We start from the raw sequence: 27,843 nt of genomic DNA on the forward strand, positions 1-27,843 counted from the left end.
GGCCTTTCACAAGCACTGAGTCATTGCTGTTTCAGTCTTGGAAAGAAAGCTGTTCACTTGTTTTCTGTTCAATTTAGAACGGAACAGGACGACTCTGGTTAACTTCCAAAAATACATATTATATTGAAAAGGCTCCATTTATCATTGGGTGGTTTTCTTTATAATCTCAGAGATCATATGCCTCACACCCTCATGGTAAAACTGCTCTGGAATTAAGGGTGCAGTTACACAGCTGCAGAATCTGGCTGTCCCTACTCAGCAAGGGACAGTACACAACAGGGGGAAATGGGAAAGGAAAAAACACTAAGACAACATGGAAAAAAAAAACCCCATGGCATTCAACCTTGGTTTATTTCTGCATGTGCAATTAATGAAATAACTGAGAGCTTTAACTCTGTAAAAAAAGACCCTATGCACATTCAGAAAAGGTTTGGGGGCTTTAACAGTCACTGAACAAAACACAGTGGAGGTGAAGACTGCCCAAATAACCTGCCTGTTTACATCATGCCCCAGGGGAGCTGGGCGTTACCTCCATGGCCTTTGTCTTTTCATCCTCTGCTTTCCTCTGCTGACGCTGCTGCTCCTCCAGCCAACCTTGCAGCTCAAATCCCTTCAGCTGCTCAGCCTTAAAGTCTTCAAGTGCAGCTTCCAAATCCTTTTCTTTTTTTTCCAGTGCAACACTGCAAATTTCAAAACAACATTTTGATGTTCAGAACAGAACATGCTTCACCAGCATCACAAGCAAGACATTTTGGGTTGGTTTCTGAGTTTCTCTCCATTGATTTGTTTCTTTAAGGTGGCTTCTGTTCTGTTTAAAGAGGGTAAGTTTTCAAGTCACAGCTAGTTAGCATCTGAAAACATTTACCTCCCTGCAAGCCAAGCTAGAATTGCTCGATTTAGTAACAGTTAAGAGATAGGTTATTTATCCTGGCAGAGCAAAGCTGTTGTCCTGCAAGAGGAAAGCAAAATATTGGCATACACTAAGAAGGGAGTGGGAAAGGAACATACCAAAGATGACATAATTTAGTAAAAAAAACCACAACCCTTAAAAGTGAGAGACCCTAGTTTTCCTCCCTGTGTTTCCAAGTGCTAAGCCCTTTATGGATCCAATGAGTATAAAGCTCTTTCAGACCTGCTGATAAATCAAGTAAATGAATAAATCTACTTCTCACCGTAAATTATTGATTTCCCTCTGAAGTTCTTCCAGGGATTTCTGCAACCTTTCATTCTCTTGCTTAGTTCCAGAAAGCTCTGATTTCAGGGATGCTTTTTCTTGATTCAGGAGATCACATGTTTCAGAGGCTCTTTTCTGCTCCTCAGAGAGGGTGCTGTGCAAGTCACTTACAATAGATTTTTCCTGCTGAAGCTTATATTCCAATAATTCAACTAGGATAAGAAAACACTGTAACAGTTATTTGTATTACAGAGACCTTGACAATATGTTATCACACTAATTCAAATTAGGAAAAAATCAGCTGCATTGAAGTGTTCTTGTCTGAAGAATTAATCTCTTTTGAAACACGAGAGGAATCAGCAGGAAGATGCATAAACACTATGATTCTATCATTGTGATATTCTGTATTATCACTAATGGATTTTAAATCTCATTAAACAAACTTATCCACTTACAAAAACATTTTATGACAGGAATCACTATATAGAACCTGTTTTGCCAGCTCTTCTTCAGGCCAGTGAGTTAAGAGAAACAACTCTCCCTATATTTGGAGATTCCTGTTTGATAAGTACTTAAAAATAATTAATGTACCTATGTCTACAGTATTATGTAAATAAAATTAGCAGGAAACTTTTGGATTTCCAGAAAACTCTCTATTGGACTAGTGCATGTGCTGTTAAATGGCTGAATCTTGAATAATAGTGATAGAAAAACAAAAGAAGGAAAAAGCAGTGTTTTGCTTTGAAGAGAGATGTTTATTTTTGACCAAGGTCACTTGCACTTGTTTCTTTATTACATAAAGGGAACCTGCTGTGAAAACCAAGGCTTGCTTATTCAGTCAGGAACATGGTTTAGCAGTGGGCTTGGCACTGTTTATGGTGGGACTCCAGTCTTAAAGGTCTTATTCTTATCCAACCTAAATGATTCTGTGATTCTATACTAGCAAATACACAGATAAACAATTCTCTGCAAACAAACAGGGCTTTTACTGTCCGTGCTGAGTTTTTTCCACGTACACACTCTTCCAGTTCTGCTGCTTTGGGTTATTTTACAGTTTATCTTTCCTTTTCATAGATTTGTCTTAACTACTGATATGAGAAAGAACTGCTAACATCACAGGCAACCTGAGTGCATCCAGTAAAAGTGAGGAACTGTACAGCATCCACTTCTTTTTGCCTTTTACCTTTGAGGCAGAAATGAACTGCTGTAGAAGACAGAAAGAACTGACAGAGACAGTAAGAATTACCTTTCCTCCGGAGCTGGTGCTCCTGTTTGTTGCCATGATCCTCAGCCTTGGTGAGGGTTTCCTGCAGCTGCTGCAGCTTCTCCTGGTTCTGGAGATGTGTCATGCGGAGCTGAGCTCGGAGGTCCTGGATTTCTGAGAGCAGGCTATTCCTGTCTGAGGAGAAGAGGTGCTCCACAACCATCTGCCTCTGCTCCTCCTGAAACAAATCAAGCCCTATTCAAACTACAAGGCTATTTCCATATCTTCTGCAAGGATAAATACTAAGGAAACTCTTGCAGTACGAGTTTTGTACAGAAGGACTCAAATTACTAAGCTCGTGCTTCACATTAAATGCAAAATGTTAACATTATGTAAAAAAGAAACTCGAGTTTATACATAACAATTACTGCAACCCAGAAACTAAATATTATTGGCAAAAAGCCCCCAGACTCAGAGTTAGGTCAATATATACCCTTTGCAAGAGAGGTCTGTGAAGTTCTAGACAAATGGAAAGGAGGGGAAGAATTCAACCCAGTATTGCCTGTTCACTATCAGAGTCTTTCTTGATGCCAGTTAAAATAATCAATAGGCTTTGTAACACCATGTACAGAGTTCAAGAAAAATGCTACCACTACAGAAACCATAAAAGCTACTGATCCCATCAGTATGCCATCTGCATTAACACACAAGATTTAACAACAGAATAAAACTGAAAAATAAATTAGAAATAAAAGAGAAAAAAGAAATTATTTATAAGCAGCACACTTTAAGAGGTTTCCATACTTGTTGTTTCATGATATACTCCAGCTTTTCCCCTAATGAACTTGCATCCCCACATGCAGGATTGGAGAAGTGAGACTTCAATTCAATCTGCATCATATTTCTCTCCTTCTCAAACACACTCTGTACTGCTTGCAGAAGTTCTCCTCTCCAGTCAGCAGCAACACCTGATGTTTCCTGTTAAAATATATTTTTTTAAATGCCATCTCTCTCAGCCTCTAACCCAGCACCTTTCATATCATAAGAATATATCTGTTAATTTAAGTATATTTAGAAGTGTTGAAAGCATACGGTCCCTTAGTCCTTAAACATATATGTATATACACAAACACAAGCCTCATTAATTTATTATATATATTATATAATATACATTTATATTTATATCCCTGCTTTAAAGGGTATTTTCTAGCCATACCTTGTCTCCTCTATCTGCCACCTTGCTGAGGTAATCCTTCAGTGACTGGATAGCATCCAGCAGGGATAATCCCTCCTTCTGCCAGCCCTCCATTGCCACTCGGGTCTGGGGGACGTTTTTCAGCTCCCTGAAACCAAAGGGATGCTCTGACAAAGCCAATATTTTGTGGCTCTCCTCATAAACCATCTTCAGCACAGTCTGAGAAGAAAAAAAAACCCAAAAGATAATGTTAGGAAACAGGCAGTGTAAGAGTAGGATGGGATAGCACTAGACAACAAAAGAAAGGTGTCTGTATCAACACACTAAGATGAAATTAAGCATAAATTATTATTTATGCCAAAGGGCTGTACTTTACCTTGGTTTCTGAACCATTTAGCTAACTTTCCTCAGAATAAATTAAATTCTATCAAGGCTTAAGCTATGTTACTAAACCCCAGTGATGCCAGAAAACTGAATTATGTATTAAGACAACCTTGGCTTAATTTAGCAAATTATGTACAAGTATCAACTCCCAAAATAACCAGTTTTAATAACTTACAGAGTGGAAATTGTTTCCTCTGACATTGTCAGGCCAAATAGTATCTTTTAAATAAATTCCCTGTTCACAAACTATTACATCATGCACAGATGTTTCCTGGCCTCTTTTCAAGGAAAATCACTGAAGATTTAAATCCTTTTCTTACACACATCTCATCAAAAATATCCCAGCCCCCATGTGGAGCTGTTCCTCACTGCTGTGCACTTTTAACAACAACACAGAGTACTTTTAGTTAACTCTTGATATTCTTCTCTTGCATTTTTTTTAAATTACTTTTGAACAAACTTCTGCCACTGGAATCAAAACAGTGATTACTCCAATAATCAATGAAAACCTTTAGCAAACATTAACATCAAAAGCACAGTAAAGTGTTCAAACTAAACATTCAGTACTGGAATATGCACTCAGATCTTACAGCCAGTAAAGTCTATATTGATGCTCCACAAAAGAAACTAAAAAAAAAACCAAAACCCCAAAAAAACACCCAAAAAAAAAAAAAGTCAGACACAGAATTTTTTGGACACAAAATCACAGAATGGTTTTCAGTTGGTAGGGACTTTTCAAGACCACATCTAGTCCAACTCTTCTGTGACAAGCATGGGGAACATTTTCTATTATTTCAGGTTGCACAAAGCCCCATCCAATCTCTTTTTGAATGGATTCTAGGGATCCTCCACCTCTCTGTGCCAGTGTCTCATCACAAGAGGTTTTGTACTTATGTTCAATCCATTTCATGATCTTACTGGGCAATGAGGTGAGGCTGAAAGAGCAGTAATTTCCAGGGTGCTTGTTATTTAGCTTTTTAAAAAATGGGTGCTATGTTTTCCTTTTCTCTAGTCACTGGAGACTTTATCTGACTGCCCTCACTTTTCAAACATGATGGAGAGTGGCTTGACAATTGCAACTGCAAAATTTCCTCAGAACCCTGGGATTCATGTCTTTGGGTCCCATGGACTTACCTATGTCCAGGATCCTCTGGTGGTCTTGAATCTGATCTTTTCTTGTAATAGGAGGGACTTCATTCCTCCAGTCCCTCCCTCATCTAATTTATAGCTTTCTTTATAGGTTTGGCCAGCTTATTGGTGGAAACATTCTTGTCCCACTTGGTCAGGTGAATTCCATGAGCTCTCAACATTTCTGGCTTCTCAAAGGTAAATCCATGATAATAAAAATGAAAACCCTGAGTACTGCACCAGCTGCACAGCCAGGGATTCACCTCTATCCTGATCCCCTTCCTCTGACTGGGAGAACACATTATCATTCATGGTCTCAAACCTTTGAACTGTTACAGTGCTGTTAGACCCTGCACAGGTCTGTAGGGCTCACTCAGCTTGGCAGCCTCAATGATAGCACAAATACAAGCTGCTGGTAAGCAACAAACTTCTCTAGAGAAAGTATCTGGATGGCAAGAGGGTGCTTCAGCACCTCTCAGTAAGGAATCTCCAACTACCAACACCTGATGTACTTTACTGGTAGCACTGGTTGCAATGCTGGCAGATGGTTTCATCAGCTTTGCATATTTGGCTTTTCCTGGATCACATCAGTTACTCCACATGTTCTTCCTTCTTCAAACCTAGAGCATCATGTCTCTTATTAAGATGGGGGAAGAACTTTTTTTTCTGACTGGAGCAGTGATAAAGGCTCAGTCTCCTTCATCTTGTGAGTTAGCTGTGCCAGTTATCTGGAGTGAGTTTGAATTCAGGCTTACCTTCCCCTTACATGAGTCCTCCTCATTGTGCTGGGCAAGCTGAAGGAACCTGCTAAGCGTATTATGAGGCAGCATTCACTTTGTAGGAAGGGTATTTCTTCTAGTTTATTACTTGAGAACTCACTGTGACCTACTGTATTCACTCATAGATGAGAATTTCTCCCTTTCTGTAGCTGGAATTTTTGGAATGGCTGAGAGCTTGCTCAGAAATCTAAAGAGTTCTAGGCATATACTTTCTTCAACTTTTCTTACTGACAAGAGTGAGAACTCACTTCTCAGTCTTCTGTATATTCCTCATGTAGCTTGAACTGGCTCTGACCTATCTCTGCACACCTTGCAATGGTGTTTCCACAGCTCTCCATCACATCACATCCATCACATGAGGATGACAAGAACAGGCAGGGGAGCATGATGTCAGCCAGCTATGGCTGCTTCTGAAAAAACTTTCTGTGAAGCCTCCAAGGCAAACCCACAAAGCAGAATAAGCAGCCCATGCATCCTCACATTATGAAACAGCACAAGTTCAATTCTAGCAAGTACAGCTAATGTCAGTGATGTTGTCACAGCAGATGCAAAGACAAGAACCATAATCAACCTGAACTTTAAACCATTACAGAACACTTTTCAGTGTGAATGTAGCAGCTATTTTGTATCACCATTTAATTTTTGCTCACCATTTTTAATTTGCTGACATGCTCCTATTAATGATACATTACCTTCATCTGTGGTGAAAGTATTTCCTTTTCTTTCATGGATTCCATAATCTCAGGAATCATTGCCCGGTATCGCAGATAAGCCATGACATTGGCATCTAGGTGATCTGATGTTTGTAGCTCCTGCTTGAGATTAGCTGCCAAATTTGAGCTGGTATCTGAAGGAATAGACAACCCCCATCATCACAAAGTGTTATAAATATGGAAAGAACATGAAATTAGAACAATCACTTGGAAAATAACCATGATTTCTTCTGCTTGTATGAATGCAGGGTCAGATTGAGCTGGTTGGTTGAGATGTCAGCTAACTTAAACAAGTTAAAAAAGAGTAAGTTGCCTTTAGAACCAGAGAAAGTGTTGTAGTTAAGTCAGCACTCAAACCCCTTGTCTCTGTCCTATATGTAGATGAAGAGGTAAAAGTAGGCACTATATATGTGCATGTTTTCAAAGGAAGAACCACCTGCCTAAGCTTAGCATAGCTTTCCAATAATAAGACCCTCCAATAAAAGACCCACAGTAAAAGAAAACAGGAGAAAGGAGAAATATGTTTCAATACTGAAGTTAACAAAAGGTAAAAAGAATCTACAGAGTTCAACTTACTGCTGCCACATTCATCACTCATCAGAGATGCACTTGATCTTTCATCATCTTGTAAATCAGAAGGGGTTAAAGTCAGATTATCAGCTTCTCTCATCTGCTGGAGAATAAATTTTTCATGTTACTTTGGTTGTCTGAACGTAGCTCTTGGTTCTGCGTTCATGGCAACTTTCTTACTAGTGTGGATTTTAGCAAATGCCTACTTGATCCAAGTATTAGAGATGGCAAATACCATGATAATGCAACACTGGTGCTCTCTGGAAACCATTCCATGTCAATTTTTTGTTCCTTTAATAGTTTCAAGCTACATGTATTTATATTTAATTACCCATCAAAGCAAGGCCACAAAAATAGGCACCAAAGATAAATTTTCTTAGTTACAGACTATCTTCCTGTAAAATTACAGAATATAGATAATATATATGTGTACAATATATAAATATATAAAAAAAGAAAAGCCTCTGTTCTCCAATTTTGAAAGAGTCTCTTCTAACACTCAACAACAGACTGTTGAAGAAGTGGGGAGGTGCTACAGTACACTGAGTACTGTGGTAGCAAAGGTTTTACAGGTTTACCTCAATTACTGACACATTAAGTGTTATCACAAATTTATCAGTTATCATCACAGTAAGAGATGAACTAATAACTGGATGTCCAAAACTTCACTGGACCTACTCCCAGCAGTGTGTAAGTTTCTACTACCTGGAGCCCTTGGCCCCTCAATGATCCCAGGGGGACAGGGCTGATCAGTCTTGTTTAATAAGAATTAAATCACACATGAAATATCACTTACCAGAAACTTCTCCATATCTTCATCATCATCAACAGAATAGGTACTTTCAGAGAAAGCTGGAGATTTTCTATCTACTCCCACTGCTGCATCCCCAGTGCCATGTTCATCCAGGTTAGAATATCCCAGGGCTATGGAATTATCCCCTTGCAGGGATGACCTTGTGTGCAGAATTGGAAAATCTGTGTTTTCAGCTTCTGAGAAGGGTGTCAGGTGAAGCACTGGTTGAAGTTCCATGCTTGTATCTTGTTTTCTCATGATCTCAGGTGAGCCCCACGAAGACATACTTGCAATTAAATTCTGGAAATTTTTTGGAGTCTTTTTGTCTATGCTCAAATCATGTTTTGGTGAATCAGGGGTTTGATGAATTTCCAAAATTTGCTGGCAATGCTTTTCCAAATCTTGATCCCCTTCAGAGTTGTGGATCATGTCCAACTCCTGGCAATCACTTTCTGGTGATTGCTTAATCTGTGTTTTTGGATTTTTATTGTGAATTGTCAAGTCAAACACAACTTCATCTTTTTCCTATAATGAAATAACACATGTTAATTGTTTAATGGAATTTGAGCATGATATTACAGACTGAGAAACATGCACTTAAAGATCTTTTAGCATTGATTGGCTTTTCCTTCAATCATTTTTTCTAAGGAATTTTAAGATAAAATTACTCTTTTAACCTTTAATTCTGTGACCGAGTCTAAATAATGCACTATTTGACAAGATATTTTAGTTCATTTTAAACCTGTCAGCATGGAAATTTCATTTCATTCTCCATACCTGTCAGCTTGTCACATACAGTGAATAATGGTTATGCCTCTCATTTCAGACCATCACCTTAATCCTTTTGTGGTAATCATCCCTCTTAATCATCTGTTTTAAGCCTAGTGTTGGCTGCCAGTACTTTACTCATTTTGCTGCTCCTCCAGCTTTCATCTTAATACATTTCCTAATTTTAACATTATTTCCACTTTAGCACCTAAGCACAACTGTAGGAGGAACAACTCCTTTGCCCCTTTAAGAACTCTGTATTATACTTTTTCTAATACTAGAATGAGCTAGATCCATAGAAAAAAGTCTATTGTAATGAATGCTTAAAGATATGGTAGCTTATTTACTTTAATTCAACATATTCTCCAATTTTGATAAACTATCCCTCCTCAGCCTACTTAAAAAATACTAGCACTTAAACATGGAAATACATATAAACATCAATTAAAACCTTTCAGAGTCTGAGTTCCTACTTAAAAAAATGATTTTTAAATCATTTAACTGCCCCCAGCATGCCAGCATTCCCTGGTATCCTTCAAAATGTCACCAATTCTCTCTTGACTGAATCCCAAACTATTCCTGTTTTTTAAACAGGGGTCTGACAATGCCTACATGTGTAAACAAGTCCAGCCACTGGACTGGAAGTCTGCTGCCTTGTACAGACACATTCCATGGTCTGCACAGGTCATTTAACACTTTTCCCACTTATTTCCTTTCTCTGAGAGGTTTCTGGGGCAGACCCTGCATGTACAGTGTCACCCAGGCACTGATGGCACTGCTCCAAACTTGAAATTCCAGGCAAATAAAAATATAAACACCAGGAATGATCACATGTTTTGCATAGCTACACTCTTAATTTCTGCTTTAAAAATTAAGATGTCACACATAGCAATTATCCTGTCATTTCTTTAAATAAGTCCTCTACCTTGGATGATTATTATAACATACTGCCAAGCAGGGACCTGAAAATCCACATAAGCTTGACAGTGAATGTTTTTCCTTTCCTGTACACTCAAATTCTTCATATAAGCCCTCTTAACTAGCACTTATCACCTCTGCAAGCCAGCCTTTAAAGACAGTAATTTGGTGTATCACAGATTTCTACAGCTCTCTGAAAAAAAAGGGTCACCTGGGTCCTACTGCTTTCTACAATTGATTTTAAAAGAATGTAAGAAGATTAGGTTACTTGCAGCAAATGGCTCTAGAAAAGATTCAGAATAATTACAAGAAGGAGTCACAGTAAATAAGAATTTCTGAACAGAAAAGGAGACACAAAGTGTTTTCAAGTAGTTCTCCAATACAGACATGAAGAATGGCAAACAGCCTTGGTAGCTCATGGTGGGCTCATTGCTTGGCTTGCAGATGCCCACCCTCAATAGATTAGGAAGAAAAAACAAAATAAGCTGGGAAGAAAAAAGGGATATCATCTACTAACTACTCTCACAGGCAAAATAAGAGTAAAATGGGGAAAATGTATTTGATCTATTAATCTAGATTATTCTAAAAAACATCTCCACAACAAACAATACTATTAAAAATCAAATCATGTACCAGTTTAGCAGTAGGGGAAGCCAATACTCCAAATGACTGATCAGTATTTGCTTCTAATTCCTGCATTCCATCTTTCCTTTCACTCTGGCAGAATGGCATGAGAAATTGAGTCTCTTCATGACCTACTTGCTCCCCCAGCTTGCAAGACTCCAGCTGTGAAAGAATTCCAGCTCTTTCCAATCGTAAGGCTTCCAGCTCTTTCACATGGACCTTGATTTCACCCTTCAGTTTTGCAGTGCTCCCTTGCAGCTCCTTGATTTCTCTCAGGTAAGTTGCTTCTTTCTGATTCAGTGCTTGCACCTCAGAATTGAGTCTAGAAACTTCTAATTGAAGACTGTAAACATCTTGTGCCTGACTTGCATCTCTCTTTTCCAGCTCTGCTTGGAGCTCTGCTGTCTTTTCTGTTAAGTACTGCAGCTCAGTTGTGTCAGCTTCTCTTTGATCTGCCATTGCCTTAATTTGCATTTCTTTCTCTAAAATATTTGCCTCCCTTTCTCTCACCTTATCCTCAAGTTCTTGAACTTGAGATGCAGTCATCTTTGCCTCAGCCTCTCTCTGAGACAAACAAGTTTGGGAAAGGCTGTATTCCTCCTGAAGTGTCTGGTGCTGGGCTCTCAGGGAGGTGAGCTCTGCAAGAGACTGCTCTGATGACTCTTGCAACTCTTGGCATTTTTTCTCCAAAATTTCCACTTCTGTTTTGAGCTGCAATTCCTTTTCTTCCAGTTGCTGCTGCAGAGCTTCTTTAGAAGCTGAGACAAGCTCCAGTTCTTCCTGAAGTTCTCTCACTTGGGAAAGTATTGATGTGTTTCTTCTGTTTGGATCAGCATCACCTTGGCAAGCTACCAGTCCCTTCTTCAACTCACTCTGAAGGTTTTCCACTGACTTCTCCAATGCAGCTTCATAGAAATAAACTTGGTTGTCACTATCTTCATGACATACTGGTCCAAATAGTGCCAGCTCTTTTTGAAGCTTCTCAATTACTCCATGGAGTTGCTCCACCTCTTCATCCCTGTCCTTACGCAGCCTCTCCTGGTCGAGGCGAAGGTGCTCCACCATTGATTTGAGTTCTTCAATTTCAGGGTTTTGGTCTTCTGCAACCTAAGCAAAAGGATAAGGACTGAATATTACTGCATGTAGGCAATTATTATTGCACATGGAGTTTATATTCCTCTTCTTCATCACACAGCATTAAATCACATGTCTAACAGCAGGAAGAACCACACATTTCAGCTGGTGACCTCTCAAAACAATTTCTACTTGTCAAAGAGAATTATCAAACAGATTTCATTTACAATGAGAATCTGCCCACCTTGCTTCCTGTAAAAACCAAGCAATGAACATATAGAAAACATCTTACTTTATTCTCCAGAGCATTCTGTAACTCGTGCTGAAGTCTCTTTATCTGGTCATTCAAGTGATCGATTTCTTGATTCTTTTCTTCAAGCAGTGCTTGTGGGAGTGACAAAGCTGAGGAATCATTAATAGCCAGGTCCTGGCTTTGCTTCACATGAAGTTTTGTTAGATCCTCCTGATCAGAAAAAAAAACAAAAATCTCATTAGAAAGGACTGACTTTCTCTCTCAATCTAATGGCAGATCAGAACTAGGGGCTTTATTTAAACATTCTCCTCTTTACTATAATGGTGAAGAGCTTGGAAACACAATTACAGCTTCTTTGAGTTTGCACCACTGCATTAGACTGCCCCAACCCAGAAAATAACCTCAGCTTTTGATTTAAATCAAATCACTGTAGAAGACAATGCTACAAGCAAAAATTTAGAATACTGAGAGGCTTTGGTTCCATGATACCCAGCATTAGTCTTGTGAAGGCAATGAAACATTCTGATGGCAAAAGAAACAACCCAAATGTCTGTTTATAACGTGAGATGAAGATCTCAGCATTCAAGAAAGCAGGTCTCTGACATTTCAGGCAGTACACTAAAGCTAGAGGAACCTACCTGCAAGTGTGCATTCTCTGCCTGAAGCTGGATGATGTTGGAAGTACTAAAGTTTTTCTGTATCTCTAACTGCAAGTTCAGCTGCAATATCTCCTCATCTTTCTTGTTCAAGTTCTCTTTATATTGTTCTACTTGTTCTAGCAAGCTTGCAATCTAAAAAAAAAAAAAACATAGCTGTTACAATTAAGTTCTCTAAGATAAAATTTCATTCATTGTATTATTTAATGACCAGTAACTTTAGCAAATTCAATTATTAAAACTCTAATCAACCTGCATTAATAAAACACCTGAGACATAAAAAAAGATTGAGAAGCTTGTTTTCCAGCTCTTCTGCAAAACCAAAGTACTGCAAAGGTGGACTTCTGTTTTCTTTTTAAAGAAAATCTACCTGCTCACAAAAGATCCATTAATCTGTACTGTGAGTGATCAAGGCTTGACTGATATAATTTGATGTAGCAATGTGAGACATTAGAATTTGGTGTGCAACAATGACAAGCAGTCAATATAAATACCATCCTTGTCCTCCCAGAAGCCAGAAATGAGACTTGCAGTACCAATTCCAATAACACAGACAACAAAGATGATGATTCAATAACCACACTTTTCTCTGCAGTGTGATGCTGCCATCCACTGTTTTTATCATCTCTTGCCTTAATGGGTAGAAAGGTATAGTGGTTTTAGGAATTGTGATTGTTGAAATCAGACTTCATAAGAGAAATGGAAATTCTGTCTTAAATTAATTTTTATTACCTTGAACTGCTCTTGAAAGGATGGTGTACAATTGACTAAAGGATCACTCCTGTTTTTATTCTTCACACATCCTTAACTGAACTATGTTTCTATATCACAAATATTATAATAGGATAAACATATAGGTTATACTATATGTTGTATAAACAGTTATATATGTATACATATATATTGTGTATGCATTTATATATGTAAATCCAGTAAGAGTTCCAGATACTGTGAGCTATTTTTCTCTGTTTCTTCTTAGCTCAACACAAACTCACCACAAGCATTCTCAGATTAAATGACACCATTATGGATAATTGCCCTTTCTGGTCTTAAAAGAATTATGTCTCACTCTCAAACAAAAACTTATCTACCTACTTCAACTTGGGAAAGAAAGAAAAACCAGTTTACAGCTAATACTGATAAGTCTCAAAGTTACATGAATCACCACAAGACTGTTTCCAGAAGGGAGATGGACACAGAACAAAGCAAGAAAAAGGAAAGTTAGCTGAGGCCAAAACATCTCAAAGCCTATAGAATTCTCCCAAAGCTCTCACCTCTCTCTCCTTGGCCTGAAGTGCTTCCTGCTCTGCCTGCAGCTGCTCCTTCAGCACTGGGGCAGAACTGCCATCCACTGGCACCCGGTGCCTTGCTTCATCCAGTTTAGACTGCAGGGCAGAGATCTGGATCAGGTTATTGTACTGCTGCTGCTGCAATGCCTCTTTATCCTGAAAAATGATTTTTTAATGTTAGAATTTACTGCTGTCAATGTACAGACCTACTTAACCAGAACAATCCATCCTGCTGAATCATTTCAACCCTGACACACCCAGTACAAAATAATCCCAGTGGCCTATTAAGAAATAGGAATTCAAAACAACTGGTTTTTAGCTCATTTAAGTTTTTACCCTTTATTTTTTGTAATCCAAGTTTTAACAACTTCTGAAAATTTAGCATTCACTGATAAACTATACTTATACACAACATTTTATATGTTTAAGAACATACCATCTTGTTCTTGTAGACATTCCAAATTTGTTATGATACCATATAATTTGATAGATGGACACCATTTAAGAAATTAAGAATTCTGGGTAGATAAAAACCTACTCATGAATACATCTAATTCAGTCAGAATGTGATAAAGCAGCACTAAGCTTGTCCAACCTGTGATCTGCCAAGCTACAATAGCTTATTTTATTTAAAAAAACAATTGGTTTTTGATCCTCCTCCTCTCACAGTCCTTCTCAGGAACTGGGTCAGTCCAAGGAGGAAAGGTTCACTTGGGAATTGTCCAAACAATAAGCATACATATCTGTACTTAATACAGTAAAGGAAAGTTTGACAGAAAACCTAAGGTAGAAATTGCCTCTGCTGTTCAACACTTACTCTGCCCATAGTTTAATGCACAGATCCTTATTAGGCTATTTTAGACTGATTGTATGATTTCTAAAAAATAATACATAAATTTAACCATCTTTTCTCCAGTTCAAGAGATCTAAGATTCAGAGCACATGGCTAGCATCTTCTGATTGTAAAGAGAAAGTAGTAGGAATTAAAAAAATAAAAATTAATTGCAAAGTTAATGCTGTATTACAGTATCAAAAGTTAAGAGGAAACCAGAAATTTTTCTTGCCCTTGCATGAAACCTGTGATACCAACCATCCCTCAGGAAAAAACACACAAAATCAAACCAAATCCCAAGCAACAGCAGAGCCTTTTTTTGTTTTTTACCAACTAAAAATGTTACCCAAACCCCACTGATCACTGACCAGAACCCTTCAGCAACAACCCAGGCTACTGCAGAAGGGGGCTGCCTTGGCTCCAGTGTCCCTGCCTTTCCTGGACAGCAAAGCTGCAAGTGTGCAGTGCCACTAGAGCTCTGCACACAGGAATTCAGCTCCTCCTGGCATTCTCCAGCTGCCATGTCCTGAGCTGCTACAATGACCCAGCAAAATCAAGTGGCAAACTAGGCAAAAATCAGGGCTTGATATAATGCACCTACACTGTAAAACTTCCTGGGCTGTACTTCACATGTAGTCTAACATGGTGTCTTCTTCCATGAATCCCAAAATGCACAGGAGAGCAGGCTGCCTAAATCAGCCCCACTTTTTAGATCTCAAGCAAAAGCATGAACAATTGCCAAGACAAATCCAGGAACTTTAGTGTTCCATATCAGCAACCTGAGCCACTGAAAAGAATTGGAGCAGGACAGAACAAAGATCTGCTCCATGCACATCAGCTGGGCAAATCAATCTGTTAGTAGTGACTTTACTCAGTATTCCTCACAAACTATTCTATATTCAAGACATTTAATTTCCAGATCTATTTCTTATTTCTCCATCATCTGCAATATATGCATTTTTCATATGTTGGAGTTTGGGGGACAGTTAAAGTCTGCAGTTACCATTCACATCAAGTAGACTTTTACAGAAAAATGCCATGGCATGTAATTGTTCTTAGAGCTCCATTGAAACTTACTTACAGCACAAAATCACTTCAAGACAAGCTATTACAATGCTTTCAGGTGGCAAAATGAATAGTACTACCTTGTTTATATTGGATGAATTAGTTTCTGGGGGGAAAAAACCAAAGAAAAACCAAACTCAAGAGTTTCTGAGTTTGGCTTATTTAAGATATTTACAAAACACCAACTGATGGGGACATTCACACAACCAAAAGAATATTCTGAATTCACATGGATAAACAAAGCCTGTTTAATAGCAAGCAGCACCACATTCTCCACCCAGTCCAAGGCAGACAGAAATTAAATGGGCATGGCTTTTATATGTTTGGATAAAACCACAGAAAAAGTTAAGCTTGGGAAGGTTTTTAGAGTTCTCTGACTCAAAGATCAACCAAGTTGGCCCTGCTCAGGCAATTCTCATATCTCCCAGTCAGAGACACCACTGCCACTCTGAGCTTTCTTGAAGGAGTGGCTGCCCTCAGTGTGATCACTTCCCCCTTCCATTTCATTGGAATTTGCCTTGTTTTCACATATCTTCTCATTCTTTCATTTGCACCTTCTGGCCTGACTCCATCTTCTTATAACCTCTTATGTGACTGCACCCAACGAGATCTCCACAAAGCTTTCAACAGTACCCAACCAAGGAAAATTATTGGGAGGACATTGAATATTTAGTTTCAGATGGTAAAAAAAGTTACTCAGATGTTTGGTAACTTTTGCTAAGTGGATTGTAATTCTTAACTCTAGGCTGTAATTGACTGTAGTAGTAACAAAGCACTAGAAGTTTTGGACTATGACAAACAGCTCTGGCTTCAGACACAGAGCAAGAAGGGCTACAGATTAAAATAATTTGATTTTAAACACTGGTACTTATTGAAGACCCTCAAAGTTTGATATTCAGTAACACCACCTTCTCAAAAATTTCCAGACAAGCACAAGAGCAGCTATGAAGCAGCAAACATCACAAGTGTCAAAAGCAGCCTCCATAGCAGGACTTTGAGTGAGCCTTACTTAGATCTTAGAGGTAATATCTAAGTACATACTATGTCAGTCTTTATAACTGACTTAGAATTTGTAGAACCATAGATTATTTAGAACTGTGGCTGTGATAGGTGCCATTAATACACCAGTTTAACTCACCACTGGGTGCCAGACAGCATTGCAAACACTACTGACAACCCCCACAAATGTCACATAAACTGCCACATAATGCCAACCCCATTTAAATAAGGATTTTAAAATTACCTGTTTCAGTTCAGTTTCCACTTTTTTCATTTTCTGCAGCTGTTGTTCCAAGCTGTGTACAGTCTTTGAGACCTCAGCACCACTGAGCTTCAGCTCTTGGATCTGTGCCACCAGTTTTTCTATTTCTTTATCACGAGCTGCAATTTCTTGGTGTTTTCTCTCCTTTTCTAATAAGAGTTTATTGTAATCATCCATCTTCTCTTTCATTTCTGCTTGCAAAGATTCTACCTACACGGAAACCCAGTATACACATGTTTAGGCAATATGAACAAATTTCCTGCCAGTTGAAAGCAAGAGTCATTTCACATTAAAGCAGGATTCACTACAGATTACAGTGGTGCTAAAATCCCAGGTGAAAATAAAACTAAATATGCAGAGAAAGAATGAAAAAGTTAGTTTTCTGAAATCCTGTTTTCCAAATGCAGCAGCTTTTAGATGTTTGATTACTCTCTCAACATCTGCAGTACTCTCAAAGTACCAGATGAAGTACCTCCTCTCCAAGGAGCCTTTTGGTGATGGGGTTGGTTGGTTATGAGATTAAAAAACCACCAAGATTGAGTTATTAATAATGGCATTGGATTTACCTCCTGTAACCTCAGAACCCTCTTCCAATATTCCAAAGAATTCCAATTTAAAGGAAGATATCAAGAACTGAAGGATAAATATGCACTCAGAGAGATTCCCATGAGTCAACATAGGACAGGTGCCTCACTTTCCAAAAATCATTTAAGTATGAAGAGGATACAAATTTTGAATTATAGCTGCAGGAAAACAGTCATTCATTTATCCCAATAACCAAGGTGAAGGCAAGGCTAGGAGCTCTGGTGTGGCAGACAGACAGACTATCTCAGGGTGTGATAAAGTCATTCAGCATAGTGAAAGGAAGCTGAGGCAGGAAAGCAGTGGGAATAGAGAAATAATTTGATAAATACCCATGAGCTAAGAAGATGAGATTTTACAAGAAATGTTTTGTTCATCAAAAAGTGTCTGAATTGATGTTAATCCCATTTCAACATTATGAAATAAAGATTCTTTGCATTAACACAGATCTTTACATCTTCAAAATATTGTGCAGTTATCACTAAAGCAGGAAAACACGCTTGAGCAAATAGAGGAATCAAATTAATTAGCAGAGAGAAGGTAGGATACTGGCTAAGAAAACCAGAAGTTATGAAGATTACATTTTCAAACTGCTTAGAGGCATAAACATTTTCTTGACTGTGTATGGATCTTACTCCCTTCTCATCTCATCAGCAACTAACCACTGCTAACCATAGCATAGGTCTTACAGTAAAGCTTTTAGGTATAGAAAAATCTTCTAGAACTCTAATCTTTCCAATGCTGCAAAATTTTGGCATCAGAATCTCCAAACCATGACATTTTAGACATAAAAATTGCATTTTTAAGACCACATTGCTGGAAAGCTGGTGTTGCAATCCTGTAGCTAAGAAAACACTGGCACATAACCTTCACTCTCTCAGTGCACACTGCATCTCCCAAGAACCAGGCAGCACTCTTTTCACAAAATAATCCCACTCACACATACTTGGTACCCAGTAAACACCAGGGAAGGAAACTTATTATAACTGCTACATGCAGAAAGCAGGAGTTGACTTGAACTGATTTGGTTTGGAGTGAGTTAAGCACTTACTGATGTTACAGCTGCATAAAACAACTGAACAAATTTTAACATTTCCTGGCACACAGAATGCCTGCACACCTCACCTACCCACAAATGTCACTTGCTTAGTTACCATCCTTGTGTGTTTTATTCCATTTCATCCTTTCTGAGAGAGGTTGCAAAACTACAGTGTTAGTTTTGTCAGCTATGCCCTCCAGCATGGAAAATTCATTCACTGGAAATTCATTCATTTTGAAGATACAGATGTGCACCTCTAACACTGTGGTACATAATTCCATAACTATACAGAAACAGATAGATGGAAATGAAATTTAACTACTTCAAAAGTTTTGATAAGAGCCAGGCCACAAACAAAAGCTGAAGGCTAAGGCACAGTTTTATCACCACCATCTTGGTTTCATGTTCCAAACCTCAACTTCACCTTCTGTACCAAAAGGCTGTTCCAGTGAATAACAGTCTCTAACACCTCTGAGCAATAAGCCAGGAGAGCTAAAAACTTGTGCACAGGAAAATAAAGTGAAAGCAGTTCTTCATTCCCTGCAAGAATTCTGCCACACTAAAACCTGTATTATCCTTAGCTCCAGGTCGTACTAAGTCATGCCTTGGCATATCAAGAAGAGGAAAAAAGCTAAAGCATATCTAGAAGGGATTGAAAGGAAAAGGAAAGAAAAGTTAGGAGACATTCATGCTGTTTACCATACCTGTAGAATCAATTCATAGTTCTGTATAATGTTCATTTATGTGAAAAAAGAACCAATCAAAAGGGGAAAAAAAAAAAGCAAAAGTTAATCTTTGAAGCCAAGCATCAAACAAAAATGTGTAAACAAGGACTCATTTATAAAGTTAAATAGGATGAGGCATGCAGACAAAATGACATCTCTATTATAATTGCTTAGGTGGAAAAAAATAAACACATTTAGAACCCAGAAGTCATTTCTCAGATGCACTTTTTAGAGTGCAGTGCTGTAGTGTTGTCCTCCTTGATTCATTTAAACCAGACTCACTCAGAGGTTCCTTGAAACCAAACTCAAACTTTACAGTAAAGCACATGTAAAAGTTCATTGCATCTCCATAACAAATAATATATGTGCACCCTCATTGCTTAAATGCAGTTCAGTAAGCTGGGGAAAAAAAAATCTGTTCTCTGAGTAACAAAGGAAGGAAAGTCTCCCAAGAGCCAGACCCCCAAGAACCTACAGTTTTGGTATTTAATTGTAATAAACTCCATTGACCACCAAATCTGATTTTACTCACCCTTTGCTCTCTGGACTGTCCTGAAGTCTGTGATTTTGCTGACAGTTTTAACTGTTCTTCCAATTTCTGAATTTCCTGCTGAAAATCATCACGTTCATGCTCCCTTTCTATGGCTTGCTCCTGTAAACCCAGACAGAGACAATCAAAATCTTTTTGAACATTTCATTACAATCTTGAGGGTTCATTACAATCTTGAGGGTTTTGTTTTTCTGGTGAAGAAACTGGCAATTTAAAAAATAATTAACTACTAATAATTAATGACTGATAATCAGGACTACCTTCCATGCCTCAAACCAGGATGAGAATTTATCACCTCCAAACCTATGGGAATGTGGTCTCTCACTTACATCCATGAACTGCCGCTGGCTTTTAAGCTGCTTTTCCAGAACTTCAATTTGCTGTTTCAATTCAGCAACCTGCAGTAACTTTGTAGCCAGGTCTTGGTTACTTCGAAGCTGCTCTTCCAGTTCCACCTCCAAAACCTTCATCTGAGAGCGTAGGTTGGAATGGTCCTTTTCTGCCTGACACTGAAGCTCCAGTTTCTCCTTTGACAAAAATTCTACCTCCTTCAGCAAACCTGAGGAAGAACAGAAAAATAATAAAAGCTGTCAGTGAAGGGTGGCCAATTCAATGTATGTGTTTCTGACCTAATGCCATCACAAGCTGCTACAATTTTGCTCTGCTTGCAAAGATTTGTAAGAGCAGTGACATTTTTCTATGCCTGCATGCCAGATCATCTGGTGGCAGTGCTAACTGGTAAAAAAAGATAATTTCCAGTCAATGCATGGATGACTCACCAGCACAGCAGGTCACACAGGAGAGCTAAAGGCTGCAGATGGGCTTCAAAAAGAGCTGAGAGAATTTTATGACCTGTGAAAGCATTTCCCTTGCTGTTACTGTATCAGCAGTAAGAGAAGGGTAATCAAAGCTCATTCCTTGGGGCACCAGATAATGATATTAATTAGCACATAGACAAGGCTCTGCTGAAAGCATTGCACCCAGGTAAGTGATATTTAATTAGCTGATTGGTTGGGGAAAGGTGTGCCCCTTGCCTTTTCCTTCTCCTGCAAGATTGTGCAATGGGAAGAAAGGAGATTTTATGTTTGCTTATAAAATAGATGTGGATTTAATCCAGCATGGTGAATTTGAGCAGCTTCTCCAGGAATGTGAATTTGTGCTGAGGTTTAGAGATCCCTTGAATTACTGCTACAAGTTGAATCAGGCAGTGTGGGGAGTATGTCTCTTGTGCCCCACCTCAAGAATAAATATTTTTCTTGGTTTTGAAGCTGTCCAAAAGGGACACAACATTTTTTCTAGGGCTTCATTATCCACAGGTATTCAATGACATTTCTAAACTCTTGATACTAAGCAAAAAATCATGAAAATTTCCGTGTTCAAGTATAAAAAGGTAAGGGTGACAAGCTTGGAACAATGCAATAACATTTACTCTACACATTGGGGAACATGTCACCACAGTGAGGATAATGGAAAACAAAGTGAAGAGCCTGAATTCTCTGGCTCTGGAAATAAAAATTTCAAAACAAAACAAAACAAAACAAAACAAAAAAAAACCAACCCCCCCCCCTGCCCCCCCCCCCCAAAAAAAAAAAAAAAAAAAGCCAGACAAAGAGAAACAAGAAAAGTTTGGGACAAAAGCATGGACTACATGAGCTCCTGAGCCCCACAGCAATCCTGCTGGATTACAGCTACACTCCAAGCACTAATTATAGCCTACAGAATAACCACAGTGCAATCACTGTGCCACACTCCCAGTTTTAATTTCATTTTAAAATAATAAACAATCACAAGTTCATTTGGTTGTGGATGTAACTCAGGCTCTGGCAGAATGCATGAAGTGAAGACTCTCCCCTAATTTCTCTCCCAACCCCCTTGGAGCTGCATTGTACACATCTTGAATTACATGTATCATGTGATGAAACAAAAAAAAACCAAACAAAAAACCAAAAAAACAAAAAAACCTCACAAAACCCAACAATAGTCTGAATGCCATCAGAATACTCAATCCTGGCCACAGCATTTTATCAAGCAGGAGATGGGAATAATGTGAATATAACAGCACTCTAGTGCATTTACTAATAAAAGGTGCAGAGAGGAGGGCATGGTCAGGTGCTGGAGATATTTGGGCATCCAAGGGAGGTCCTGGACTTAGATTGACCATGAGAGAAAAGAACTGGCATTTGGGAAAACAAGCACATGAATTTTTCCTCCTATATCCTAAGAAACATGGTTGATGGCTTCTTTTTTAGCATCCAGAGGAACACTAGTGGCTTATGAGGAACAAAATACTGATCAGATAACACTGACCTACAAAGTCACCCCCTCAAACAGAAATGCAAATTAATTGGGAAAAAAAAAAAAAGGCAAACAGATTTTATCTAGAATCATCAATATTTCACACAAAGCAGGTATCAAATTTTGGCAACCTCTAAGCACAATCTTTCTGACAAATTTTTAAATTATTTTTTTTAAGCACATGTTCCCCAAGTGTATAAATAGAATTTCAAGCAACACACCAATAGAACATTAACTCACAGATTTGTTTCTTTGTAGAGACAAACCTATTTTATAAATGCCACTTCACATCATGCAATCCCCCTTTGGAAAGGCCCCATCACACTCCATCCCACTCCCAAGATCATTAGCAAATGCCAAGCCCCATTCCAAAAAAGTTTTAATTAGCAAGGCCATTCTACTCACATTAGCACTCCACATGAAAAACAGGAGAAGTCAGCTTTTCAAGGAATAAGCTCATGTCAATCAACTCCAAACAATATGATTTGTATTTATCTTGTTTTCCATATACTGCAAACAATACCAAACCTGAGGAAGAGTACTACAGATGGCTGGGGTGGGGGAAAGGGGATGGATTTCAGGACTTGGCCCTTGCAGCAAAAGTAACTGTTCAAGTTTTAGGCAGCTGCTGGCACGAGCTGGGCTGCAGCTCCTGGGAGAATGTCAATCCCAAAATACACCATAACCAACTGGGTTTTACATTCCCTCTCCTTCAGAGGGCAGCAGCAAATTTCAGGACAGTGAGGTGGCCACCAAAAATAGGTCAAATTAAAAATAGTGTTTGAGGGAGATGTGAATGGACAGAAGGAATAAAGATGAAGCAATGGGTAAGAAAGCTCAGTGCAGCTTTTTGACTCTAACAGGAATTTACCTACGTAACTTTTTATTTATCTGAGTGATTTGGTTTACTCAGCTCACACTCTCGGGGAAAAAGAAAAAGTCTAGAAACAAGAGACAGTGAATATGCAAGAATCTATGACTACATGTGTGAGGATTGTATTTTGAGTAGACCACAAAACAATCATGGCAACTACGAATTTACTGGATCTAAATTTTAGTCGCTCAGGGTTAAATATGGAAACTTTAGTTCAGGAGGAAAAAAAAAATTTCTCTTTCAATTTGGCATCTTCAAATTTGACTACAGCACTTGACTTCCAAAATTATTATGTAACTCTGTAGATCATTCCTGATTTCTTCTTTACCAGCCTTCCTCACCAGTCTGCTTTCCTTTTTTTCTGACCTACCAATCCATTCAGATATATTTCTCTTGTCTCCCTTAGACATCCTTCAGTTCTTGCTGTACTTTTCTAGCTCACAGCTTTAATGTCACCTCAAATATTTTTCTTCTTCCCTCCCTTCTTTAACTTAATTTACTCATTTTGACAGGCCATTTTGTATTCTTAGAACCTCACAGTCAGCTTGCAACTCACTCCATCCCCTCAAAAAAAATGAAGCTGGCAAATACAGAGACAATGGCACAATGCACTTTAAGCCTGATGTCAGCAAAACATCTCACTTCAAATATTCATTATTGAATTGAATATCCCTAATTTTGCATCACAGAAGTCACAGCTTTTTTTGGCCAAGATACTTATAAAACCAGTAACCTGTTAGACCTAATTATTAAGTACTATTCCTCATTGCTAAAATAAAAGTCATCAATTCATTCACTCAGTGTTACAGCAACACAGCAAGAATAAAAATCACACTTTTCATTACAAACCTGAAGCTTCTTTTTGTGCTATATTAGCAACAGGTGTTCCTAAAAATCAAAACACAGACACATGTACAAGATGAACAGGGCATTGTGATCCATTTAATCTTATACAGAGTATACAGAGAGTGCCAACCTTCAGGCATTTCACCTTTATTGTGCCACAAACCTCCTGATGACCCTGATCCATGGATGCAGAGCTTTCTGTCTTGACAGGAAGACCCTCTTACCTGTGTACCTGAGCTGCTCCTTAGGTCATCAAGCCAAACTCTGACCTATGACACACACTGCCAAGTGCCCTGACTGGAGGGAACTTGGTTCTGTGCTCAGAGAGCTGCACCCTCTACTCACCAAGGATTGCTTGCTCCTGGGTCAGCTCCTGGAAGCGCTCCCGCAGCTTCTCCAGCTCTAAAACAAGTCGACGCTCAGATTCCTCTTTCAGGTTTAAGGCCTCTTCTAATGCAGCTTTTTCTGCAACATAGCCTTCAATAATGCCTGGAAGCCAAGTCAGAATGCAAATAAAGCCATAGACAAACTCATCTATTGGGAAAAAGCAGCTTGAAAAGATGAGTAAAGAATTTTTGCCGAACAATAGAAGGTGAGATAAAAAGGAGGTAGTAAAAGATGATTTATGTTTATACTGAAGTTAGGCATTTGAAAGTAATCTCAAGGAATCTTAAGGAATAAGATGGAATATTAAGGAATAAAATGTACTAGTTAACATATTCTAAGATTATCAAGGTTTTATGAGGCTGACGCATCATGAAGTGTCTCCAAATCTGTAGAATTCAAACGGGGATCATTAAGCTTTGATGGCTTGGGATGAGCTTACAGCACATCCTCTGCTAAGGACTGACATTTGAAGAAACAGAATCTCCAAGAAGTAAAATCAGATGTTACATTTAGAGCCCAAGAAATGCAGGCAACACAAAGCACATCACAGATATTGTGAGGAACAAGCTGTGAGTAAATGACACTGCAATTCACTCAGCTTCCCTTCCTTACCCTCTGCCTTGTGGAGCTCTAGTGCCAGCTGGTTCTTGGCCTCACTCTCCTCACTGAGGCACTCCATCAGCTCCTGGTGCTGGCTCACCACCTGCGCCGTCTGGCGGTTGCGGCGGCTGAACTCCTCCTGGAACTGCGCGTGGTTCTCGTGCATCTTCTCCAGCTGCAAGGGAACCATTGCCCCAGCATCACACCTCTGATGCATGTGCACTGCAGACACTTCCACAAAAATCTCACATCTTCAGTAACATCTATGCATTAAGGTCCAAGATTTGAAGTTTCATTTTAGTACTGAGCTGATTTTGCCCAAAACCTTTGGACACTGGTGAATCCCTGTACTCACCAGTATTTTTGCTTAAGAACATAAGTTTCTTCACTGTGCATAAAAAGAAATACCTCCCTATTGGCTAAACTGCTTAGCTTGACACTTCCTGAACCATTTGAAATTCAAAGCATCCTTACATTTAAATTCTAGAGATTCAGTCATGTCTAATAGACAGTGAAGTCCACATATCAGGATTCCATTAAGCAAAGTATGCTGAATCACAGCTGATGAGGGTCACCTCAACCCAGATCCACCAAGTGCTTTAACCACAAGTTGGCTATGTCTCAGTGGAACCACCATCAGTACCTAAAAGTAAATTTATGTACCTCATTCTGAGAGGGATTTTGGATTATGGTGAATGTACATTTCACACAGACACATATCCCTGGGTTCCACAAAATACTTGATTAATAGATTAACGTTTTTCCCCTTCACATCTTTTCTTCAATTAGAGATTTCCTTACCCAATAAACTAATTATTGTCACACTAAATTAAATCCTCAGATGTTTACAGCGCTTGTGCATCTACCCCAGATGTGCAGTCTAGACACTGCAAAACTCATTATGGAAATACTCAGGGTCTTTTATAATACTAAGTGTATTTCATTTTGCCACAATTAAAGCAGCATATATTTACAAGGATGTTTGTTTGCTATCTTCATATTCCCCAAGCATTGAGACACTGGACAGAGATTTCCTAAACCTGCTTATCAAGGTTGAAAAAGCATCAATGTGAAGTGTGATAAAACCCCTTCAAAAAAACTCCTGGTCTCCTGAAGTTACCAAATTAATTTAAAATCCCAGTTTAAATGTACTTACGGTGACCAATTTATTGCCTTCCCACAGGATCTCTAAAAAGGTTAAATGCACAGACTTAAAACTGATTTCACATTTTTGGTGTAATACACAAAATCACAGAATGGTTTGGGCTGAAAGGGAAGACCAAACAGTTCCAAATCCCTGCTATGAGCAGGGACATCTCCCACCAGAGCAGGTTGACTCTGTACAGATTAAAAAGCTTTACTTGTTTAGTTGACTCTGTAACCAGCTCCAGAAGTCTCTCCACTGCAGTGCGCAAACGATGACAAATTTTCAGTATCGTTTCTTCACTTTCACATGCCAATTCTGGCTTTGCAAAAACACTTTCACATAAGTACTGGCTCAACTCAGACACCTCTTCATCTCCTGGAGACAGCTGGTTGCATTCTGTGAGAGTTTCATCAAACAACTCCTCTACTGAATAAAAGGAAGCTATTGAAAAACACAGAAAAGTGACAGCTAGCCACAAAACTGGTCACCAAAATAACTGACATTAGGCAATGACATGGACATGCATTGCAACTTGGACACATCAACAACTCAGTGTTGAAAAATCATGAGGGGTTTTTTACAAGGTTTGGCAATCTTGTGCTATACATCAGGACCTGGAACTCTGCATTCAAGTCCATCTTTCCTAACCTATAATCTACCCAAACTTTTCTAACAACATTTTAGTAGCTGCACTATTAAAAGAATTAAACTGAGAGAACACTGGTAGACACTATATTAAGCATGGACCAGCTTTGAAAGATAAAAATATTGAAAAAAGATATATTCTTTCCATCTTCATCCATACAAAAGGATATGAAAAGGGAGTTTTCAAGAACATGAACTGACTACATCCATGTTTTCTGATTTGTACTCACCTTTTTCTAGGTGATGGTTTTCTTTAGCTTTAAAACACTGCATGAATGCCATTTCTTCCATAATACTCTGAGTTTCTTTAGGATCTCCAGAAGCCAGACTGTCATCAAGGCAAAGACCAATCTTGCTGCAGATAAGGTCCTCAATAACTACTGTGGCCTTCACCACTTGCATAAGCAGTTTCAAAACATGCTGGCAAGATCCACGCAGTTTTTCCCTAGAACAAAAGCATATTGGACATTTGAAAAATTGCACACACTTGGTATGAAAAACACCTTGAACCTACTGTAAACCTGGCAGTCTAAAATGGGCATCTGCCATGGTTGAGCAGTTATCAGTGGAGATCATTCAGATGACTCACAAAAAACAGGTCATTTTTAAAGAGCTGGCACAGCAAAACACCTTTGTCATGCAGTCACAAACATCTCAGCCTTCAATACCTGTGGAAGCATCAGCAAGGAAAATACATCTACTGCTATGGTATCAGTGACATCAAAACACCTACAGGGTGTTCTGGCAGATCTGATAACAGAAGCTCTATTTCTGTTTATGAAAATATTTTACTTTAAAGATTAGCACTAAGCCAGTTTCTGAAAGATGAGAAAGGAAATTCTAGAAGCTTATTCTCTAATCCACACATCCTCATGACATTTCAAACCAATCCACCACATCTGAAAGCCTCTTGGTCACAGAACCTCTCTCCATTTCTTAGATTTTTCCAAGATTTGAGACAGCAGAAATCCCAAAACACCAAAGTCTTCATCACACTGAAAGAAGAGCAAGAAACATACCTGACTTGCTCCTAATGTGAGAATAGGTTGATAATTTAAAAACCTCAAAGTAATTTGCAAATAAAAGCAATATATCATTCTCCAACCCTACTGTTTTGAGCTGGCTTAGTTTTGCCTACTGATTGATTTCTTTATGAAAGGTGAGAAAACAGGCAAACAAAAAAAACCAAACAAAAACTCCAAGCATTATGTAACTAAAGTGAACAAACCTTTCCTCCTTTGACTGCTCAATATCAGACCTCAACAAGGCTATCAAATTTCCTCCTTCTTGGTTTTCCTTGTTTCTCCACTGAAGGAGTGTCCCCAGTTCAGAGTTGGTCTGCTCTATTTCATGCTGCAAAGATGCCACTTTCTTTTCCAGCTGTGGAAATACAGTGGCAACACAACAAAGTTAACAATTTCACCTAAACTTTGCTTTATAAACCCTACCTGAAACCAAGTTTCAAGAAAAATT

General features: G+C 38.7%; 1 protein-coding gene across 7 annotated transcripts in view; it reads right to left on the reverse strand.

Moving 5' to 3' along the window:
- The window catches only part of PCNT (pericentrin), a 68,777-nt gene that overhangs the window by 10,341 nt on the left and 30,593 nt on the right, over nt 1-27,843 (reverse strand). For 5 of the 7 annotated variants that reach the window (XM_079311059.1, XM_079311058.1, XM_079311056.1 and 2 more), the window contains exons 24-44: nt 27,599-27,750; nt 26,601-26,815; nt 25,940-26,166; nt 24,591-24,753; nt 23,937-24,080; nt 19,906-20,135; nt 19,559-19,678; nt 19,006-19,026; nt 16,663-16,890; nt 13,508-13,678; nt 12,216-12,368; nt 11,617-11,787; nt 10,260-11,357; nt 7,944-8,465; nt 7,154-7,250; nt 6,557-6,711; nt 3,595-3,792; nt 3,183-3,356; nt 2,421-2,616; nt 1,173-1,386; nt 530-680 (exon numbers count right to left, since the gene is read on the reverse strand). In XM_079311059.1, coding sequence (XP_079167185.1) covers nt 530-680; nt 1,173-1,386; nt 2,421-2,616; nt 3,183-3,356; nt 3,595-3,792; nt 6,557-6,711; nt 7,154-7,250; nt 7,944-8,465; nt 10,260-11,357; nt 11,617-11,787; nt 12,216-12,368; nt 13,508-13,678; nt 16,663-16,890; nt 19,006-19,026; nt 19,559-19,678; nt 19,906-20,135; nt 23,937-24,080; nt 24,591-24,753; nt 25,940-26,166; nt 26,601-26,815; nt 27,599-27,750 — 4,800 coding nt within the window. The remainder of the gene's footprint in view (nt 1-529; nt 681-1,172; nt 1,387-2,420; nt 2,617-3,182; nt 3,357-3,594; nt 3,793-6,556; nt 6,712-7,153; nt 7,251-7,943; nt 8,466-10,259; nt 11,358-11,616; nt 11,788-12,215; nt 12,369-13,507; nt 13,679-16,662; nt 16,891-19,005; nt 19,027-19,558; nt 19,679-19,905; nt 20,136-23,936; nt 24,081-24,590; nt 24,754-25,939; nt 26,167-26,600; nt 26,816-27,598; nt 27,751-27,843) is intronic. The other 2 variants (XM_079311055.1, XM_079311057.1) reach the window with 2 other exon arrangements.

The sequence above is a fragment of the Erithacus rubecula genome (assembly GCF_903797595.1).
Source record: "Erithacus rubecula genome assembly, chromosome: 8".
NCBI classification, from domain to species: Eukaryota; Metazoa; Chordata; class Aves; order Passeriformes; family Muscicapidae; genus Erithacus; species Erithacus rubecula.